The sequence below is a fragment of the Protopterus annectens genome, chromosome 1.part1 (assembly GCF_019279795.1).
Source record: "Protopterus annectens isolate FY-2018-M chromosome 1.part1, PAN1.0, whole genome shotgun sequence".
Lineage (NCBI taxonomy): Eukaryota > Metazoa > Chordata > Ceratodontiformes > Protopteridae > Protopterus > Protopterus annectens.
The window spans coordinates 1136160195-1136179504 of NC_056726.1; the positions used below are offsets into that span (position 1 = coordinate 1136160195).

Sequence of the window (19310 nt, forward strand, 5' to 3'; positions counted from 1 at the left end):
CAGTGGTGTAGAAAAACACTTCAGAGAGGTTTTACTATTAAATAGTTTTTTACACCACTGTGGAGTCGGGGACTAGTTATTGGCACCTGGAGGCAGCTTTTTTTCTTGTTGATTGTTGTTTCTGCTTCTGCACCTGTCATTTTTTACAGATTGCCTCTGAGCAGGCGGTATGCCACTGAGTAGAACTGGAGTTTCTTTAACTGGGCAGCATATGGCATCTGTTTGAGCCCTTTGATCCTCTTGGTGAGGTACTTTTGAGGTCTTTCCAGTTGCTGCAGGTGTCTGGTAAGGTACATCCCCAAAGGGGTATTGTACTCAATTATGGGCCTGATGAGGGATGAGTAAAGAGGCACGATGACCTCCCCTGATCTAGATGTGAATCCCTTCATGATTAGGTGGGCTATATAAAATGTTTTTCTAACCACTTTGGCCACGTGGTTGTCAAATGAGAGATTGCTATCAACTTGGGTCTCCAGGTCCCTAATGACTTCTTCTGTACTTAATGGATTACCACCTATGTGGTAATTTGTGGGCACTTTGTTTTTGTCAAAGGGGGTGACTATACACTTTTTGGCATTTAGCTTGAGGCCATGGCTCTGGCACCAGTTGTCTATTTCTATGAGGCCCTTTTGGAGGATGCTTGTGTCAGCTGGAGAGTCGATTATGGCACCCAGTTTGTAGTCATCTGCGAACGTGGTCAGCCACAGTCCTTCCATGTTGGCCTGTACCTCCGAGAAATATATACCGAACAAGAGAGGTCCCAGGACTGAGCCTTGTGGGATGCCACTTGTAACTGGTTTGGAGTCTGACATGGCTCCAGCAATTCTAACCATGTGGGTTGTGTCCTTGAGCCAGTTTGCAACCCATCTAGTGACATAGGGGTTTATATTTAAGCTGGTGAGCTTATCTATAATGCCCGAGTGGGATATTGTATCGAAGGCTTTTGTGAGATCCAGGTAGGCTGTGTGGACCACCTTCCCCTCGTCAATAGCCTTGGTGACTGTCTCAAAGAAATCAACCAGGTTTAAGAGGCAGGATCTGCCCTTAACAAAGCCGAACTGGGTAGGATCCAGTGTCTGTAAGTCCCCAATATCTTTATTTATGAGGTCCATGATGATCCTTTCCATAGCTTTGCAGACCAAGTTAGTCAGGCTTATGGGGTGATAGTTTCCAGGATACGTTGAGGCACCACCTTTGTGGGGAGGGACCACTGTTTCTGAACGCCACTCTTTGGGTACATATCCTGTAGTAAGGCTGAGATTGAACAGTAGTTTTATGTTTGGGTTTAGCTCTTCTTGGAGTTCATGTAGGACGCAGCCCGGGACACCGTCTGGTCCCATTGATGCTGTGTTTTTTGCTTTGGAGAGGGCGGCTCTTACCTGAGCATCTGAGATGTCAGGGCGGCAGCACTCTGCTGGGATAGATATTTGCCCTTTTGGTGGGGAGGGGGGGGAAGTTTTCGCTGAACCTGTCAGCTAGGATGTTGGCAATGTCTGTGGGATTGGTGTATTTTTTGTCATTTTGGACTAATTCTGAGCATATCTGGGAATTCCCACCCAGGTTCCTAAAATAGGTTCATAGGTTCATAGGTTCATACTAGGCTATCTGCCCAATGGCATTTATAAGCCTAGCCCATAGTTATGTGGCTTTCGCCACCCCTTTAGTGTGAATAAAACTATGCCTATTATTTTGCTGTGCCTCTGTCAAGCAGTGACACTGAAGTAATCCCTGGGGTATATCTGCGATCTCCCATCCATTGGTCAAGATTCCTCTTGAACAAGGCCAGCGAGGTGCTCTGCCTCACATGTACCGGGATTTTGTTCCACAGCATAGGGAGTCTCTAAGAAAGCCTTGTGATTATCCTTAGTGTCCTGTGCAATTTTTCTCTGGCCTTAGACGATTTTATGAGTGCCTGTAGTTTTTTGCTAATACTGATCAGAGATGCCTTCCCTTTTATCAACTGTATAGCTGAACTAACTAATCCTTCCCAAATACCCCACCCACACAAGTTAGTCACTCTATCCCAGCCTCTAAACCTAACTCTCCCCCTACCTTTAAACTTAAACCAATTTCAACCCCTACATAAAAAAAAACCTCCTCAGCAAGCTGAAACCATGCTCCAGTGCCCCAGACAACATTCTGTCTAACTTCTTTAAAATTGCTGCAGACGGCATCTTCCCCCTCCCCCATTAGCATCTTAATCAACAGATCCATACAAGAATCTTATGTCCCCAGGTTTTGGCATGCTGCCTTTATACATCCTCTCCACAAAGGCAGTAAAAATAATAATGCCTCAAACTTTCACCCCATAATCGTCCTCTCCCCAATATCAAAAATATTGGAAAAATGCATTCATACCCAACTAATGCCCTTCCTAACCATAAACCATCTAATCTCTCAAACCCAACATGCCTTCCGCCCTGGCTATAGCACTATTACTGCTCTTCTCTCATTCCTAGATATAGTCAACCACAACCGCAACTCTGGAAAAATTGTTTCTACAGTTTTATTAGACCTCTCCAAGGCTTCTGACACAATCTCCCATACCCATCTTCTCAGTCACCTTGCTAATCTAAACCTTTCTCACAATACCCTGTCCTGGTTTTCAAGTTACCTATCAGATAGATCTCAAGCTGTAAAATGGAGGAAAGGCACCTCAAACTTCCTTCCCACTCCTACTGGAGTTCCCCGAGGAACTATTCTTGGCCCAATGCTGTTTAACATCTTTGTCAATGATTTCCACTCTGCCATTCCAAATACTAAAACAGTACAATATGCTGATGACTATTCTGCTGTGCTACCAACCTCCCACAACTTCAATCATACACACAAACTGCCTTCTCCACCACTGAAGACTGGATGCTGCAAAACCATCTATCTCTAAATGCTAACAAATCCAAAATACTACTATTCACTCCCTCAAAATCCTCCCTTCATGATAAAAATCTTTTCCAAATTAGAAGTCACAACAATTCTACTATAGAAATCGTTCCCTATGCCAAACTACTTGGGGTTACCATAGATGAACACCTAAAATTTGACACCCATATTCAACTAAACATCAAGAAAACACATCAAAAACTTGCTTTACAGAAACATCCACTATCTCGCTCCTTCTACTAGACAAGCCCTCGCCACTACTTACCTTTTACCCTTTCTATTGTATGGCGCCCCTATACTAACTTATCTGCCTCCATCTCTTCCAAAATGGAAAGTTGTTACAATAAAATCTCCAAATTTGCCATAAAAACCAAATACTCCTCCCACCATTGCTCTCCCCTCCACTTACTTAACTGGCTAGAAGTTCTCAACCATCTTGACTACCTCCAACTTACTACTGTCCATAGGCTATTATTTAACCCTACTATATGCCCTGCTCTTTCCAACATCCTACAGCCATACACCCTTAACAGGCCACTTCTCACCTAAACCTTATCACGGTCTACAAACCAAACTGTCCTGCTGGACGGCATCTCCCGTCTTTCTTCTTAGCCAAAAAATGGAACTCTCTCCCTCCTTCACTACGAACTACTGAAAACTTTGACAACTTCAAATGCCATCTCCATTCCTACTTTTTCTTATTTTTTCCCTCACCTAGCCTTCTTCTAAATTGTATTTTCCTTACTTCCCCTTTGTCTACTACTTAACTCCCCTGGGAATGACTCACTCTTCAGTGTTATCTGATGTACATTTTGTATACATTGTATATAGTTTGCTCTTCCTTTTCTCCTCTCCCTATCATTTGTACTTGTTCTGCCATAACTGCCCAAACAAGACACATTTTTTATATAACCATTGAAAGTTTTCATCTCAACATATGACTCATATGTGAAGTAACCAATGAACCAGTTCATGTCTCTGATTTTATAATGTATCTGCATTCCTCAATATCAACTGTAATTTGCTTATCTTAATGTATCTGCATCTTGAATTGGAACTTTAATCTGAAAATTTAATGTTTACTATGTAATGTGGAGCTTTTCTACCCGGGCCTCCACTGAAAACGGGCTCCTGAGCCCAGTGGACCCCTCTGGTAATCAAACTGAAATAAATAAATAAAATAAATAAATCAATAATTTACACAAATTAGTATTCACTGTATGCTACCACTCTAAAGATTAATTTATGCTTAAAATGTGATAATATAATGTCATTCTTTCCAAAACAGAATATTCCCAGTAACATTCAAATTATAAACTTCCCAAGGTGCACTGTAATGAATGGGTTAATAAAAAAAAACAAATTAATAATTTTAAAGTTTGTTCTACTGTCAGTATTTCTAACACACCGATTCTTTCAGGTATTATGTTTTAGACCAAAGTGTTGGCATCTCTGAACATTACAATATAATATTATGTTCAAATATTGTATCACGTCTGTGAAAAGCTTTTTGATAAAGTGTCTTCTGTTTGTACAGTTTGTAAAACTTACTGCTATGCTCACATGCATATATTATTAGTTGATAATAGGCATGCTACTTGTATTGCTTGTTATATAGTTGAATATTATTCACTCTATTAAATACTCAAAGGCTATACCATGACTCCTATAATACCTTTCATGTGATAAATAATTTTGTTAAAAGTTCATTTTTATTCTATGTTGTAAGGTTTTACAGATTTATCATTCAAAGCCTTCTAAACATTTTCAACAACACTCCCAGACTTCCAAGAAAAGGGGAAGGTGGAGACATTTTAGCAAGCATCCATGGGAAATATGCAGATGACTATTCCTGTAGGCTGAAAATGAAACAATCCTTCCAAAAAAATGATATTATAATGTTTTCTTGATGGTATTATCCATAATAGAGAATTGGTACTGTATACAAAAAAAAAAACATATATAAACAATTGTGCTGAACTGTATAATCTGTCAATCTTTGAATAATATATGCTGTGATTGATTCTGTGGTGCCTCACTTCTTTATTTTTTTCTAACTAAATCTTTGCGTTACCTTTACAAATTTCATTCAGGCTGTAGCACCTGACACTCATATTTGACCTTCCAAACGGTAAACCCACATTCTGGCTGTACACAACTTTTTATTTTGCTTTCTTTCTTTTTTTTTTTTTTTTTTTTTTGCCAAGCTCAGATAAACTATGTGGGTCACCTAGCCACCAGATGCTCATACATGACCAGCACCCGCCAGGTCTAGCTCCAAGAATGTATCCCACCATCATTAGTCTGTACATTTTAAGGTTCTTTTTAACTAAGCTATTCGGGAGGCATTCTTGGGGACCAGCTGTCTAGCCCCTACTCTTAGACCAGTATGCTAAAATGGCCCAACAAGAAGCATAAAGCTCAAGGCATAGATTCATAGGTTCATAGGTAAGTACTAGGCTAGCTGCCCTTATGGGCCATTTTAAGCCTATCCAGTTTCCCTTTTTATGCTCAGAATAACCTGCCCCAGTTGGGTATAGATTAGCCTTACTCATCACATGGTTGATGGAAGATGTTTCAAGGCAGAGGTAATCCTTTCCAAGGAAACAACATCAGAACCTCTGAGACTATGCCATAAGTAACTTGAGGGAACCCATGCACAGATAAGGCATTTAAGAATTGCTTCTGTCCATTAGTAGTACTGGGGCAATTGTGGGATTACTTTTCTGTTTCTCAGCTATAGATCTAATTTGTGTCTTAATATAGACAGGGATGGACTTTGTTTTATGTAAGTGGAGAGTGTTCTACAGCAGTGGTATCCTCTGTGAGATACACCTGTCCTTCCAAATCATTTTGTTTCTGTTGTAGAAAACATTTAGTTCTGTGGACCAAGCATAGACATCATAGTTTTAAGGATGACATGGGCATCCAAATCTATCCACTATGTCAGAGTCATGGTCCCTGCACTATATTCAGGTATTAGTTAATATATTTAACTGTGGCCTCATGTAAGTGTTGTATACTTGTGTAAATGTTGTATACTTAGAGACATACAATAACACAACAGGAAGAATAATGTTTTAAGGGTACTTCCTTCATATTTTAATATATTGGTGGCAACATTTTTGTACTACTGTAATACGAAAGAGAAAAGCCTAGACTGATACCCAGCTACAGTCATTTTGTCTCATCTTCCAGAGGGATTTGGCAAAGTGGTTAAGGAGTTTTCTTCAAAGACACAAGGTACATCGTTTGAATCTCTCCTTTGAAAGAGACATTGGCAAAGCTTAAAATGCCCCACATTTTTTTTAACAAATCTGAGAACATAAATTGTTAGCTTCTTATAAATTTATAATGTGATCACCATCATGTTTTCTTTTAGATATCATTGACGATAGTTTTACTATACTGGTGGAAATGGTTCTTGCAATGCTTTAACACGGACATTATTTGTTGTTCATCAAATCTGAGAACATAAACCATGTTGATTTCTTGCAGATTTGTAATGCAATCCCTATCATGTCTTATTTTCAGATATCCATAAGTCTACAGTAATCTTAAAAGCAGAAGTCAGTGCAAGCTATAATGCACCTTTGGATGTGCTGGATGATGCATTGAATCAAACAGTAAGTAACAAATTATCAGTATAATTCACCATCAAAATATAATTGCAACCATGTAGCAATACAATAATGACACTGATTCTGCTACTCTAATTCTTTGCATTTGTTGTTCAAATAAATGCAAACAGAGAAATGTATTTGGGTACAAATATAATAAGTATGCACCAGCTATGTTTACCTTATCAAATTCTGTTTACATTTAGGAATACAGATGGAAGTTTCCACTTAAAGGAAGCCACATTGACTTACATGAGTGGGGCTGACAAAACAGCATACTAAATTCTCTCTCTTCATTTGTCATTTGTTAAGTGGGTATGCAAGCTGGCTTGAGGAATGTATCCAGCCACACACCAGGACAAAAATTAGAAACAATCATAATACAGTACTGTAGTGAAAAAGCTTTGTGTACAAATAGAATGAGTTTTTGATATATCTATTTAGAAAATCGTGTTACAAAAATAAAATATGGTAAGTAAATAGCACATCTGGGAGCAGAGTTTTTGTGAATAATATTAAATCTTATCTTTGTGAAGCAGATTGAGTAAAAGGAAAGCCAATGACAATGTCAGTAATGATTTGTATTGCAGGATACTAGAAATTGCCAGTAAGGAAGGAATTTCTATTCTTAATTCTGCATGAAAAAGACATGATTTAAAGTTTGCCATTGAACTTGACAACAGAGGTTACATTAGATTTAAATGGTGGAGAAGTAAGATACACAAGCATGATGTAAATGTCCCCAGAAGGAACAGGGTCTCATGTAGGAGGTCAGACCTGCAAGGCATTTCATAAAAAAGCCAGGAAAAACTACCAGAGAAGGAAGGGAAATTGAGTACATACCAGAATTGGAAGTGGTCACCAAATGAACTTTGAAGGATGAGTAACTAAGGCCAGTCTTAATTTTTTTTTTTTAATTTAAAAATAGTTAACATGCTAAAGCTTTTTTAAGACATGTTCATCAGGTAATTGAGATCTTGTAATGCAAAGTGCCTTACACAAAGACCCACTTTCCTATTTGGTCCACTACCTGTGAGTACATCACTGGGCAAATGTACCACCTGGTTCTCCTCACAGGGCTCCATTTTGGTCACTGCACCTATCAACACAGAGTCTGCCCTGTGAATTTGCAGTTAAAAAAATTCTTGACAGCAATCCTTTGGCCAGTTTTCAACAGATACTGCCATAGTCATTGGAGTCGACTAAATGGATGATGCTTCAAGGCAGAGGTGATCCTTTCCAAGGAAACAACATCAGTACCTTTGAGACCTTGCCAGACTATTCCACCCTGCATGCAGGCACAGGTTGCCCCTGTTTGTTTTTGCATCAGAAAACTTGGTAGGCCAACATACAAGACAGATGTGTAAGGGAAATAATACCATGAGACTCTTCCATTCTTGTTTTGGAGTTACACACTGATACATCCCTAACACTACAAGACATCCTGCCCCATTAAAATGAGGAGGCAAGAACAGAAAAAAGAAACCTTTCAATTAAACATATATTAAAATGTTAAATATATTAATTATAAAATTATCTATTAAAACTTTGTTCAGGACTATGAAAATAAAAATATTTATAATGAAAATATACTAAAAATATATATTGATCTGTTCAATGTTTTGCTGCTCTTAATCACAAAACACTATTAACATAAATACACTTGTTAATTCAGGTAAATAGGAAGCATGGAGCATTAACTGCCAAAATAATTCTCAATATTCAAGCATGTCCTTCCAGCATTTCCAGCATTCTTGTCTATTAGGAGCAAACCTTTCCAGTACAAGAAATACATTTTTTTTTTAATCTCCACAAATCCTAGAATGCTTACTAAGTGCATTACTATTGCCTTTTTAATGGCATTTTAATAGATAATTTTATATGTAAGATATGTAATACATTTTTATATGTTTTGGATTAATGTAAGAACTTTACAATTGTCCCTATCTTAACATGTTACTTTTGTCATGTATATGTGATTATATAAATGGATCCCTTTGTTTGTTATTTGTTCTGATGAAATTCAGGGATGAACAAAAATGCTAAACTATTTATTAAATTTTATCTACAGTTGTGTTTCACTGGCATTTTTGTTTTTGTTGTTGGCCACCTTTGTGTGCTTTTACTGACTTGTGAATTTTAACAAATGCAAGAGCTTTTTTTTTTCAAAACAGGTTTATTGTTTTAACATACAAGAGAAATATAACAATTTTATACAAGTAATTAAAAATAGATATGATTATAACATTCAACAAAACAACTAAAGTATTTACAAAGACACCCACTACAATCAGATCAATTAATTAAACTAAAATACCATGCTATTGAAATTAGGATTTTTTTAACACATTTTGTAAATTATCCCATACAATATAATAAGATGTTTTTCTAGTTGTTCTTGACCTAATTGTGTTTATTTCTATATGGCACACTATATTCATAACATTTTTAAATTCATTGAACGAAGGAGGTGTATCTGAAATCCAATTTCTGGTCATTATTTTCCTAGCCACTGCTAGAATAGACCATAACAAGGGAATCTTAACCTTTTTAACACTTTGAGGTACAGGTGTGTTGAATAATATAAGAGATTTAGAAATAATTAAATTATCTGTAAAAAGAGCCTGCAAAAATTCATTAATTGACTTCCAGTATTCTTTCAATTTTATACGGTCATAAAACATATGAGCCCAGTCAGCATTAATTTCTACATTACATCTCTTACATAGATTATCTTTATTATTTATTTTATTCATCATCAAAGGTGTATAACAAGATCTATGTAAAAAATTCCATGTATAAAGTCTCCAGACAATGGAAGACGTAGTTCTATAGGCAGATTCCAATATATATTGTTTATCTTGTTGATTTGGTGGGTCCCCATTAATAGAAGTGAAATAATTCCAGTATGTATCTACACTGTAAAAAGTTTCTTGTCCGATAATTTTATGTATGTATGAAATTTCACCTTTATCAGAAACTTTATGTTGTAAATTTAATATCAAGTAATCAATCAGTGTTGGAATAGATTCTTTAACTGTTATAGACATTAGATCTATTCTATCAATGAGATGTTGTCTAAAGGTCTGAACCTCTAACCAGCAAGTTTCTCTTAGATCAAATTCTTGTTTTAAGAAATCTAGATTTTTAACTTTATTATCAGATATCAACTGATACCAGTACTTTAGATCATTATCTATAGCTAAATGAGTTCCTTCAGAAGTAGATGACAAAAGCATACCCTGAGTATACATTATTGGGAATATAATAAAATTCCATTCCCTATACTTAGGGTGCATGAATATAAAGTTACGATAGCTAATAATAATATTTAATGGGTAACAAACCATATGTTTAGGTGTAATAGGTGAAGTACAAAATTCCTTTAGTAACCATAACATGGAGTTATTTACAATCGTATTTTTATGTGTTAAGGAGATTTTCATGAAGTGCATACTAATTAGCTCCCAATAATCTTTCCATTTTGCGAGATATGACTGATCTATTAATAAAGTAATAACTTTTACAATAGAAGAGATAGTATATAAATTAAAGTCTGGAAAAGAAATACCCCCTTGAGACCAGCTATTAGTATGTTTCTTTAATGCAATCCTAGGTTATTAGGTGCCCATAGGAAATTTAACATTAGTGTATTCAGTTTCTTGATAATTATTTTTGTAGGTGGAAGTATTATTGATTGTATTAAGTATAAAATCTTGGGGAATATTATCATTTTAATAATTGTAAGTCTCTCCTCCATAGTAAAAACATATTATTCCAGGTATTAAAAAGATTTTGTATATTAAGAAAACAGGTATTATAATTATTATATATAATAGATTTAATATCTTTAGATAGTATTATACCTAAATAAGTTATCTGACCTGAATTGGGTACATATTTATTAAAATCACTAATGAGAATATTTTTTCGTGTATATATAGGTAGTATTTTAGTTTTTCTTCATTGAATATTAAACCAGAAATACTTTTAAAATTCATCATTTTATCAAATAGAGACTGCATAGAAGAATTAGATCCTGCTGATGTAATTAGAACATCATCTGCAAAAAGTTGAATTTTGGATGTTGTATTTTCATCTATTTCAAAACCCTCTATGTCAGTACTGTTTCTGATCAAATTAGCCCAAGGCTCCATTACTAAAGTGAATAATAGTGGAGAAAGTGGACATCCTTGTTTTGTACCTTTAAAAATGGGTACTTTTGTGAAACATATGTTCCTACCTTAATATAAGCCAGTGTTCCTTTGTATAAATGCTCAATTAGATTTACAAATGCATCTGAGAAGTTTGTGCACTTCAGTAAGGTAAACAGATAGTCCCAACTTACTGAATCAAATGCTGAACTTATATCGACTAATAAGTGTTAAATCTTTCTTTTTCCTATTTGCAAAATCAATTAATGTTAAAGTTCTTCTTATATTATCAAAAGTATTTCTATTTACAATGAAGACTGTCTGATCTATATCTATAAAGCCGGGGATGATTGTCTTCAATCTATCAGCAAAAATACTCATAAACATTTTATAATCAACATTAAGTAATGAGATGGGCCGATATGAAGTACATCTAGTTGGATCTTTATTAGGTTTTAAAATTGGCGAAATAAATGTATATTGCCAAGATGGGGGCGTTATTAACTCAGTTTGGGCCAAAATAAAAACCTTATGTATTAATGAATATGTACTTTTAGAAAGGATTTTATATATCTCTGGTATAATACCATCATTACCCGGTGCTTTGTTTGATTTAAGCTTATTTATTTGTGTAATAACCTCTGTATATGAAATACTTTTGTCCAATAGTTTAATCTGTTGTTTATTAAGCTTTTTATTCATGTTTGTGGTTATAAACTCCTTTATTTTATCTTTAGGTTCCATGTTAATGTTATTATGGTTAATTTTGTGAAAGTGATTTCTAAATTCAACTAGTATTTCTGGTATACTAGAAACATTCTTCTTTTTCCTTAAAGAAAAGATTTCTTTGATATGGTTTTGTTTATTCAACCTTTTGTTTTATTTTTAAGTCTATGTAAGTATTTGGGGCTTATTGAATAAGACAAAAACTTGTACTTCTCTAAAGTTATTTTAACTTTATGAGTTAAAATTTCTTTGTATTTCTCATTTAGTTTGTTTATTTCTTCAATAACTTTCTTGTCCATAATATTTTCTTTATTATTATGTTTATAAGAGTCTAATTTACTTTGAATATCTAACAATTCCTTATCCCAAGATTTCCTTTTATTATTATACCATCTGATACTTTGTCCATATAGATATGATTTTAAGGCATCCCAAACACAGACAATGGAGACTTCAGGAGTATTATTTATGTCTAAAAATGTTTTACTTCTGAAAGTATATATTCTTTATAGTCTTTTAGTTGAGTTAAGTATGCTGGTATCCTTTTGATCTGAACATTATGAGTATTTTTTATCATGAATTCAAAAACAATTGAATTATGATCAGATATAGGACATGAAATGATTTTGGAATTAATTAAATCTGTTACCATCTGGTTAGAAATAAAGACCCTATCTATTTTTGAATATGTTTTGTATCTGTTAGAAAAAAAGATGCATGGTAATGCTTTTGAATCTATCTGATTATTAATATCATTCAAATGATAAGAATTAGCAAAATCATTTAAATGTTTTGCATTAGATGTAGTTCTTCTTTTTCTTATAGTGGTAGTATCACTTTCATGTAGTATACAATTAAAGTCACCAGCTAAAATAATATCTCCTATAGAGAATGATATGATCTTATCAAGATGATGTTTCACTGTATTAATACCAATTCCAGGTATCCAATATACATTAATTAAAGTGTAAGTCTTCCCATTAATTTGTATTGTAATCATACAAAACATTCCTTTGTCATCCTGATAAGACTTAATGGTTTTAGGAATGGGCATACTTTTATTCCATAAAATAGCCACTCCTCTTTTTTCTGAGTGTGCTCTGAACTAACCAATACTGTATATTTGTTTGTGGCTAGTTTATCAATATCTTTTTTCAAGAGATGGGTTTCTTGCAGGAAGACTAAGTTGGCCTTATGTAAATTAATGTATCTTATTAGGCTTGCCCTTTTACACGGATTATTCAATCCATTAATGTTTAAAGAAATTCCTTTTAAAGATGTCATTTGGCATTTTTAAAACTTAAGAATCTTATGATCAAAATAACAAATAACAACATAAGTAATGTTACATCTCCTCCTTTAGGTGTACCTTTAAATATAGCTGTATTTATTGAATCTCTTATGGGATTTTGCATAGGATTCAATTTTGTTTGTAGTGACAATGAGTGTACAAAATATATTGTGGATGTCAAAACTATATACATATAACAATGAACAAGTGAAAATAATGTAAGGATTAAACCTTGCATCCAGCCTGGAGTTAAAAACTCCAACTTAGAGTAGTATCTACCACTCAAGTTAACCCCCTACCCTAAGCAGCAGTACCTCAGCTACCACCTTATCAATTTAATACTGGTTATATTTAACTTAAATTAACAGCTTTCAATTCAATTATCTAGCAAGACAAGACTACACATTTGATAAAACAGCATCATATAAACTAAAATAAACATTTTTTTTAACTATTCATACTACTATATATATATATGTAATATAATACACTTGTATTCAAATAGCATTCAAATAATCTTGATATTAGGAACCAAGAGGAGAGAGAGAAATAAAAGACGTGAAAGAGGGAGAGAGAGTGAAAGAAAGAGAGAGAGAGAGAAAAAAAAGGAAGGCATATTTACATATTAATTTATTCAAAGTATGTAAAAATAAGTTCTAACATTCATTTAAATCAAAAACTTTGGTTAATATGGTTCAGACATTACATATATTAAGATGCATCTATTTTCTGTCATGTAAATGCAGTCAACAGCTTCCAAAAAAAAACCTTGAATTGCTTGTATATGAGCATTTTACTCATACTCATTATTGTCAATAGAATAAAATATTATATTTATAGAAATTGTTATAAATCATACTGCATAGTTATGCAAATTCTCAGAAACACTTGCATTATTGTAAAAAAAGCCATCTGTATTTTGTATGTCTATACTACTGCTTTAAAATATATCACATGACAATTTCTTCCAGAATAGAGTTATAAAGTTATTTATGCTTGTCAGTTAGATGAATTAAATGAGTTATAGTAATGTATATGTTTGGAACATAAGTTTTTAACACAGATTAGTATGTTGCAGTCAAGTAGATTTTCAAAAACACTTGAATAAATGTTTCATTTTCTATGCCTTCTAAAATAAGACATTTACTTACTACAAGAAACTGCATCATTTAAAATCATTATAACTGACATATTTTATGATTTATAACATAGATATTTAAGTAATTATATAAAATAACTCACATTTAAATGTTAAAGAGTTCATTTTCCTTCACATAGTCGCATTTGCATCAGTTCTACTTCCTGGTAGAGTGTTCTTCCTGAATCTGTGATGTGTCAGTGTGATATCTGGGTCAAAGGTCAGATTGACTGCTTTCAGCTTCTCTGTGAGAATTCTGAGAGTTGAAGCTTTTAAAACAACTCAAGGACACTGTTGATGAGGTAGCCCACATCCCAGATTGTCTCCCTTAACATTTTGGTGGGAAACTTGTTAAAAACTAGTGACAAACATTCATTTAGCAGTGTAAATGCATCTAAACATGACAAAACCTTTGCGATGTATTTTACAGGTTATTACATCCTCTATGTAAGTGAAATTAAGCCCAAAGTTATTAATAAGTAATAAAACTCAATATTTTTGTCCCAACTCAATTTTTATGCAAATCTTATTATTTACTGTGTCTATATGATCAAAAGCATTTCTATATATTAATATGAGAAAAAAAATAAAGAGAAAGAATAAAGAAAAGAAAAGAGAGTAGAAAATAAAAGAGTGTAAAGCAGAAATAAAAAAATGTAAGAGAAAGCTATAAGAAGTATATACAATGGAATATTACTTACTGTTTATATTAATAGAGTTAAAAATAAAACATATTATTTACTATTATTTAGTTCTAATTATTATTAGTTAAAGCATGACAGATTATTTACAAACAAGCATAAGCAGTATAATCAAGAAAGTATAATTAGGAATAGCATTTGAAGAACATATAAACTTTTTACAAGGAATAAATATGTTATTATTCCATTTATCATATTTTCATTACTCTTCTCTCCCTGCCCTCCCCCACCCTTTACCCACTACATAATCTAAATAGAATGTCATTGTTTAAACAAAGAAAAGAAGAAAAGGAGAAAAAAAAAGAAAAAAAAAATGTATTAAATTACTGACCTTACTTCTCTTTTTCAGAAAGAGAAACACATTGAATAATAGCTTGTTATTAGTTCCTCAGATATTTTGACTGGTTATGAAACAAAACATTTCTTTGCACACAGAGAATAACTTTGATTACATCTTTTTCAGAATATTTGTGGCTTTCTGGAAATGCAGGAACTACATTTAAAAAGATTAATAATGAAGTAAAATGATGAGAGAAAAAAAAGAAAAAAAAAACAGAACAAATCATTTGTTTTTTAGTCTCTTCTTCTTCTCTGAAGACTTCCACGAAGTTTCAGTTGCCAGTCTCTTTAATGAAGGACTAGCCCATTCCATTTCCTCTATTTTATCCAAAATCTTATATTTTTTGATAAACAGTAAAGCAGAGTCTAAGTCATCAAAAATTTTAGGACCATCAGGAAGGAAGATTTTTAGCTTGGCAGGAAACAGAAGGTATGTTTTAAACTGTGCTTTTTTAAGCTCCCTTATTAGTGGCAGAAAAACTTTTCTTTTAGCTATTACCAAGGAAGAATAGTCATTGTCAAAACGCACAGTTGTCTCATTAATCTTAACAGGAGCTTTAGCCCAAGCAGATTTAAGAACCATCTCTTTATCAAAAGATGACATAAATCTAACTATAACTGATCTAGGATAGGTTTTGTTAGAGTTAGTATTAGCTATAGATCTATGTGCTCTTTAGATACCAAAAGAGAATGCTTCTGGTAAGTCTAAAGTTTTAGGGAGCCATGTTGTTAAAAAAGAAGTAATATTGTTACCTTCAATATTTTCTGGCAGTCCAAAAATCCTAATGTTATTGCGCCTAGATCTATTTTCCAGGTCATCCAGCTTTGTTTGTAAATGTGTATTTTGTTTCAGCAGAAACTCAATGTTGATTTCCTCTTCTTGGATTCTATTTTCCATGTCATTCACAGCTTCTTCTATGCCTGTCATCTGGATCTTCTGTTGTTGCAGGTCTATATGTAACAAGTCTATTTGTTTTGTAGTTTTTTCTATGAAGGTATCAATTTTATTATCCATTTTATCCATCTTAGCAGTAAGTTGCTGGATTATAGTTATCAGAGACTGAAGTTCTTTCTTGATGCTGGAGTCTTGAGAATTTGTCTTACTGGAACTCATTTCAGACTGATAAACTGACAGGAAAATTTCCAATGTAATTTCTGACAGGAATATTGTTAAAATTTCCTTTCTTTTTTAGATATAGTTCAAGAACTATATAAAACAAACATATTTAGAAAGAAAATTACTTCAAAAATTAATTTTTTAAATAATTAATTCCTGTCAGTGTAATGAAATTGGTGGAGCTGATGAAAAACATGCAAGAGCTTTTTGACTTCAAGAAAGAGAGCAGTTTGTATGTTTTGACTCTCTACGCTGTGAATTGCTGACTAATGTGCTCTTCACAGCAAGATCAAAAGAGAAAAGACGGAGGAGTAGGGGCCTACTCTCAGGCTATTTTTCCAGGTGGGACCCGAACTGCTCTCTTTACATCACAATAGATTCAGCTGGGAACTAGCTTAACCCCTCCACAAATAAATTCAGCTTGTTTACTGGGAGGCAGGTTTGATCATCATCCTACTCTTTTGTTTGCCTTCTCTGTGGTTAATACTCAATGCACATTTGTAAGGATGCATTTTCTCCTGTTAACAATAGTAGCAACGTAACTATGCCTTTATGATGTGATTTTCCAGTATCTGCACATGTGAGATAGTACCTTTTATGATGTGATTTCCCAGTAACTGCACATGTGCAATAGTACCCTTTATGATGTGGTTTCCCAGTATCTGCACATGTGAGATAGTACCCTTTATGATGTGGTTTCCCAGTATCTGCACATGTGAGATAGTACCCTTTATGAAGGCATCTCTGATCAGTATTAGCAAAAAACTACGGGCACTCATAAAATCGTCTAAGGCGAGCTTCGAGAGAAAAATTGCACAGGACACTAAGGATAATCACAAGGCTTTCTTTAGTTATGTTAGGAACCTGGGTGGGAATTCCCAGATATGCTCAGAATTAGTCCAAAATGACAAAAAATACACCAAACCCACAGACATTGCCAACATCCTTGCTGACAGGTTCAGTGCAAACTTCTCCCCCCCTCCCCACCAAAAGGGCAAATATCTATCCCAGCAGAGTGCTGCCCCCCTGACATCTCAGATGTTCAGGTAAGAGGCGCCCTCTCCAAAGCAAAAAACACAGCATCAATGGGACCAGACGGTGTCCCGGGCTGCGTCCTACATGAAACCCAAGAAGAGCTAAACCCAAACATAAAACTACTGTTCAATCTCAGCCTTACTACAGGATATGTACCCAAAGAGTGGCATACAGCAACAGTGATCCCTTTCCACAAAGGTGGTGCCTCAATGGATCCTGGAAACTATTGCCCCATAAGCCTGACTAGCTTGGTCTGCAAAGCTATGGAAAGGATAATCATGGACCTCATAAATAAAGATATTGGGGACCTACAGACACTGGATCCTACCCAGTTTGGCTTTGTTAAGGGCAGATCCTGCCTCTTAAACCTGGTTGATTTCTTTGAAACAGTCACCAAGGCCATTGACGAGGGGAAGGTGGTCCACACAGCCTACCTGGACCTCGCAAAAGCCTTCGAAACAATACCTCACTTGGGCATTATAGATAAGCTCACCAGCGTAAATATAAACCCCTATGTCACTAGATGGGTTGCAAACTGGCTCAAGGACAGAAACCACATGGTTAGAATTGCTGGAGCCATGTCAGACTCCAAACCAGTTACAAGTGGCATCCCACAAGGCTCAGTCCTGGGACCTCTCTTGTTTGGTATATATTTCTCGGAGGTGCAGGCCAAACAGAAGGACTGTGGCTGACCAAGTTCACAGATGACTGCAAACTGGGTGCCATAATCGACACTCCAGCCGACACAAGCATCCTCCAAAAGGGCCTCATAGAAACAGACAACTGGTGCCAGAGCCATGGCTTCAGGCTAAATGCCAAAAAGTGTATAGTGATCCCCTTTGGCAAAAACAAAATGCGCACAAATTACCACATAGGTGGTAATCCATTAAGTACAGAAGAAGTCATTAGGGACCTGGGGACCCAAGTTGATAGCAATCTCTCATTTGACAACCACGTGGCCAAAGTGGTTAGAAAAACATTTTATATAGCCCACCTAATCATGAAGGGATTCACATCTAGATCAGGGGAGGTCATCGTGCCTCTTTACTCATCCCTCATTAGGCCCATAATTGAGTACAATGCCCCTTTTGGGATGTACCTTACCAGACACCTGCAGCAACTAGAAAGACCCCAAATGTACCTCCCCAAGAGGATCAAAGGGCTCAAACAGATGCCATATGCTGCCCAGTTAAAGAAACTCCAGCTCTACTCAGTGGCATACTGCCTGCTCAGAGGCGATCTGTGCCTGACGTATAAAGCCATGTACAACCCGGAATTAATGGACATGCTGCACCTCAGAAAATGCGCTCGAGAGACTTGAACCTCAGCACTGAAATAAATAGGACATGCTGGAGGGACAGATTTATAACCCAGAGGCTCACTTCACTCTGGAATAAAATCCCAGTCCAGGTTAGGCAGAGTCTTCAAGAGGAATCTTGATGAGTGGATGGGGAGATCGTAGGTTTACCCCATCTATCACTTCTGTATCACTGTTAGACAGAGGCACAGTATACTAACCTCAAAAAAGGGCATAGCAAAATTAATTTAAAATGGGTGTTGAAAGCCAAACACACTCTGGCTAGGCTTATAAATGCCCTAGGGCAGATAGCCTAGTATGAACCTATGAACCTATGAACCTATGTGATTTCCCAGTATCTGCACATGTGAGATAGTACCCTTTGTGATGTGATTTCCTATATCTGCATGTGAGACAGTACAATTTTTTCTTGCTTACTGATTACTTTTAAACCTGCCATGTAAAACCTTGTTGGTGATTATACCTGTTATGAATTGCACTTGAGTTATTACTGCTGATAGTTTTGTAACTCATGTTTCAATGCTAAGACACATTTTGCAGTAAGGTACCCCAGGCTCATAACAAAATTACTGCACTAGCTGCAGTAATGCTTATAACAGCACTAACAGCAGTACTAAAGTAAACAAGTTAATAATTCAGCTGCCTCTGCAAGTGCATTGTGCCTGAAATGTTTACTCTTGATAATCCTGGGTTCTTCTGTGGTGTGTTTGCTACATTTAGTCTTTACTTTCTTTCCTTTTACCTTTTTTAGTTTTTATTTCTGATTATTGTTAGTCAAATGCTTCTGCTGTTTCATTAGTGCTACTGCAGATATTAGTAGCACCTCATGAACTACTTGCCAGCTGGGGGTCTCTTGTCACTCTTATTTAGCTAGGACCCTGTTATCTCCATTAGCTGTTATTTCATTTTTTCAGTTAACTCCACATGATCAACTTTATTTAGATCCTTTGTTACCCCTTACATGATAAAAGTTTATAGTTAATTTTGTTCT

General features: G+C 35.1%; 1 protein-coding gene across 1 annotated transcript in view; it reads left to right on the top strand.

Moving 5' to 3' along the window:
- LOC122815721 (deleted in malignant brain tumors 1 protein-like) overlaps window positions 1-19310 on the top strand; it is a 787040-nt gene that overhangs the window by 745156 nt on the left and 22574 nt on the right. Inside the window, exon 12 of the mRNA XM_044088475.1 lies at window positions 6415-6506. Coding sequence (XP_043944410.1) covers window positions 6415-6506 — 92 coding nt within the window. The remainder of the gene's footprint in view (window positions 1-6414; window positions 6507-19310) is intronic.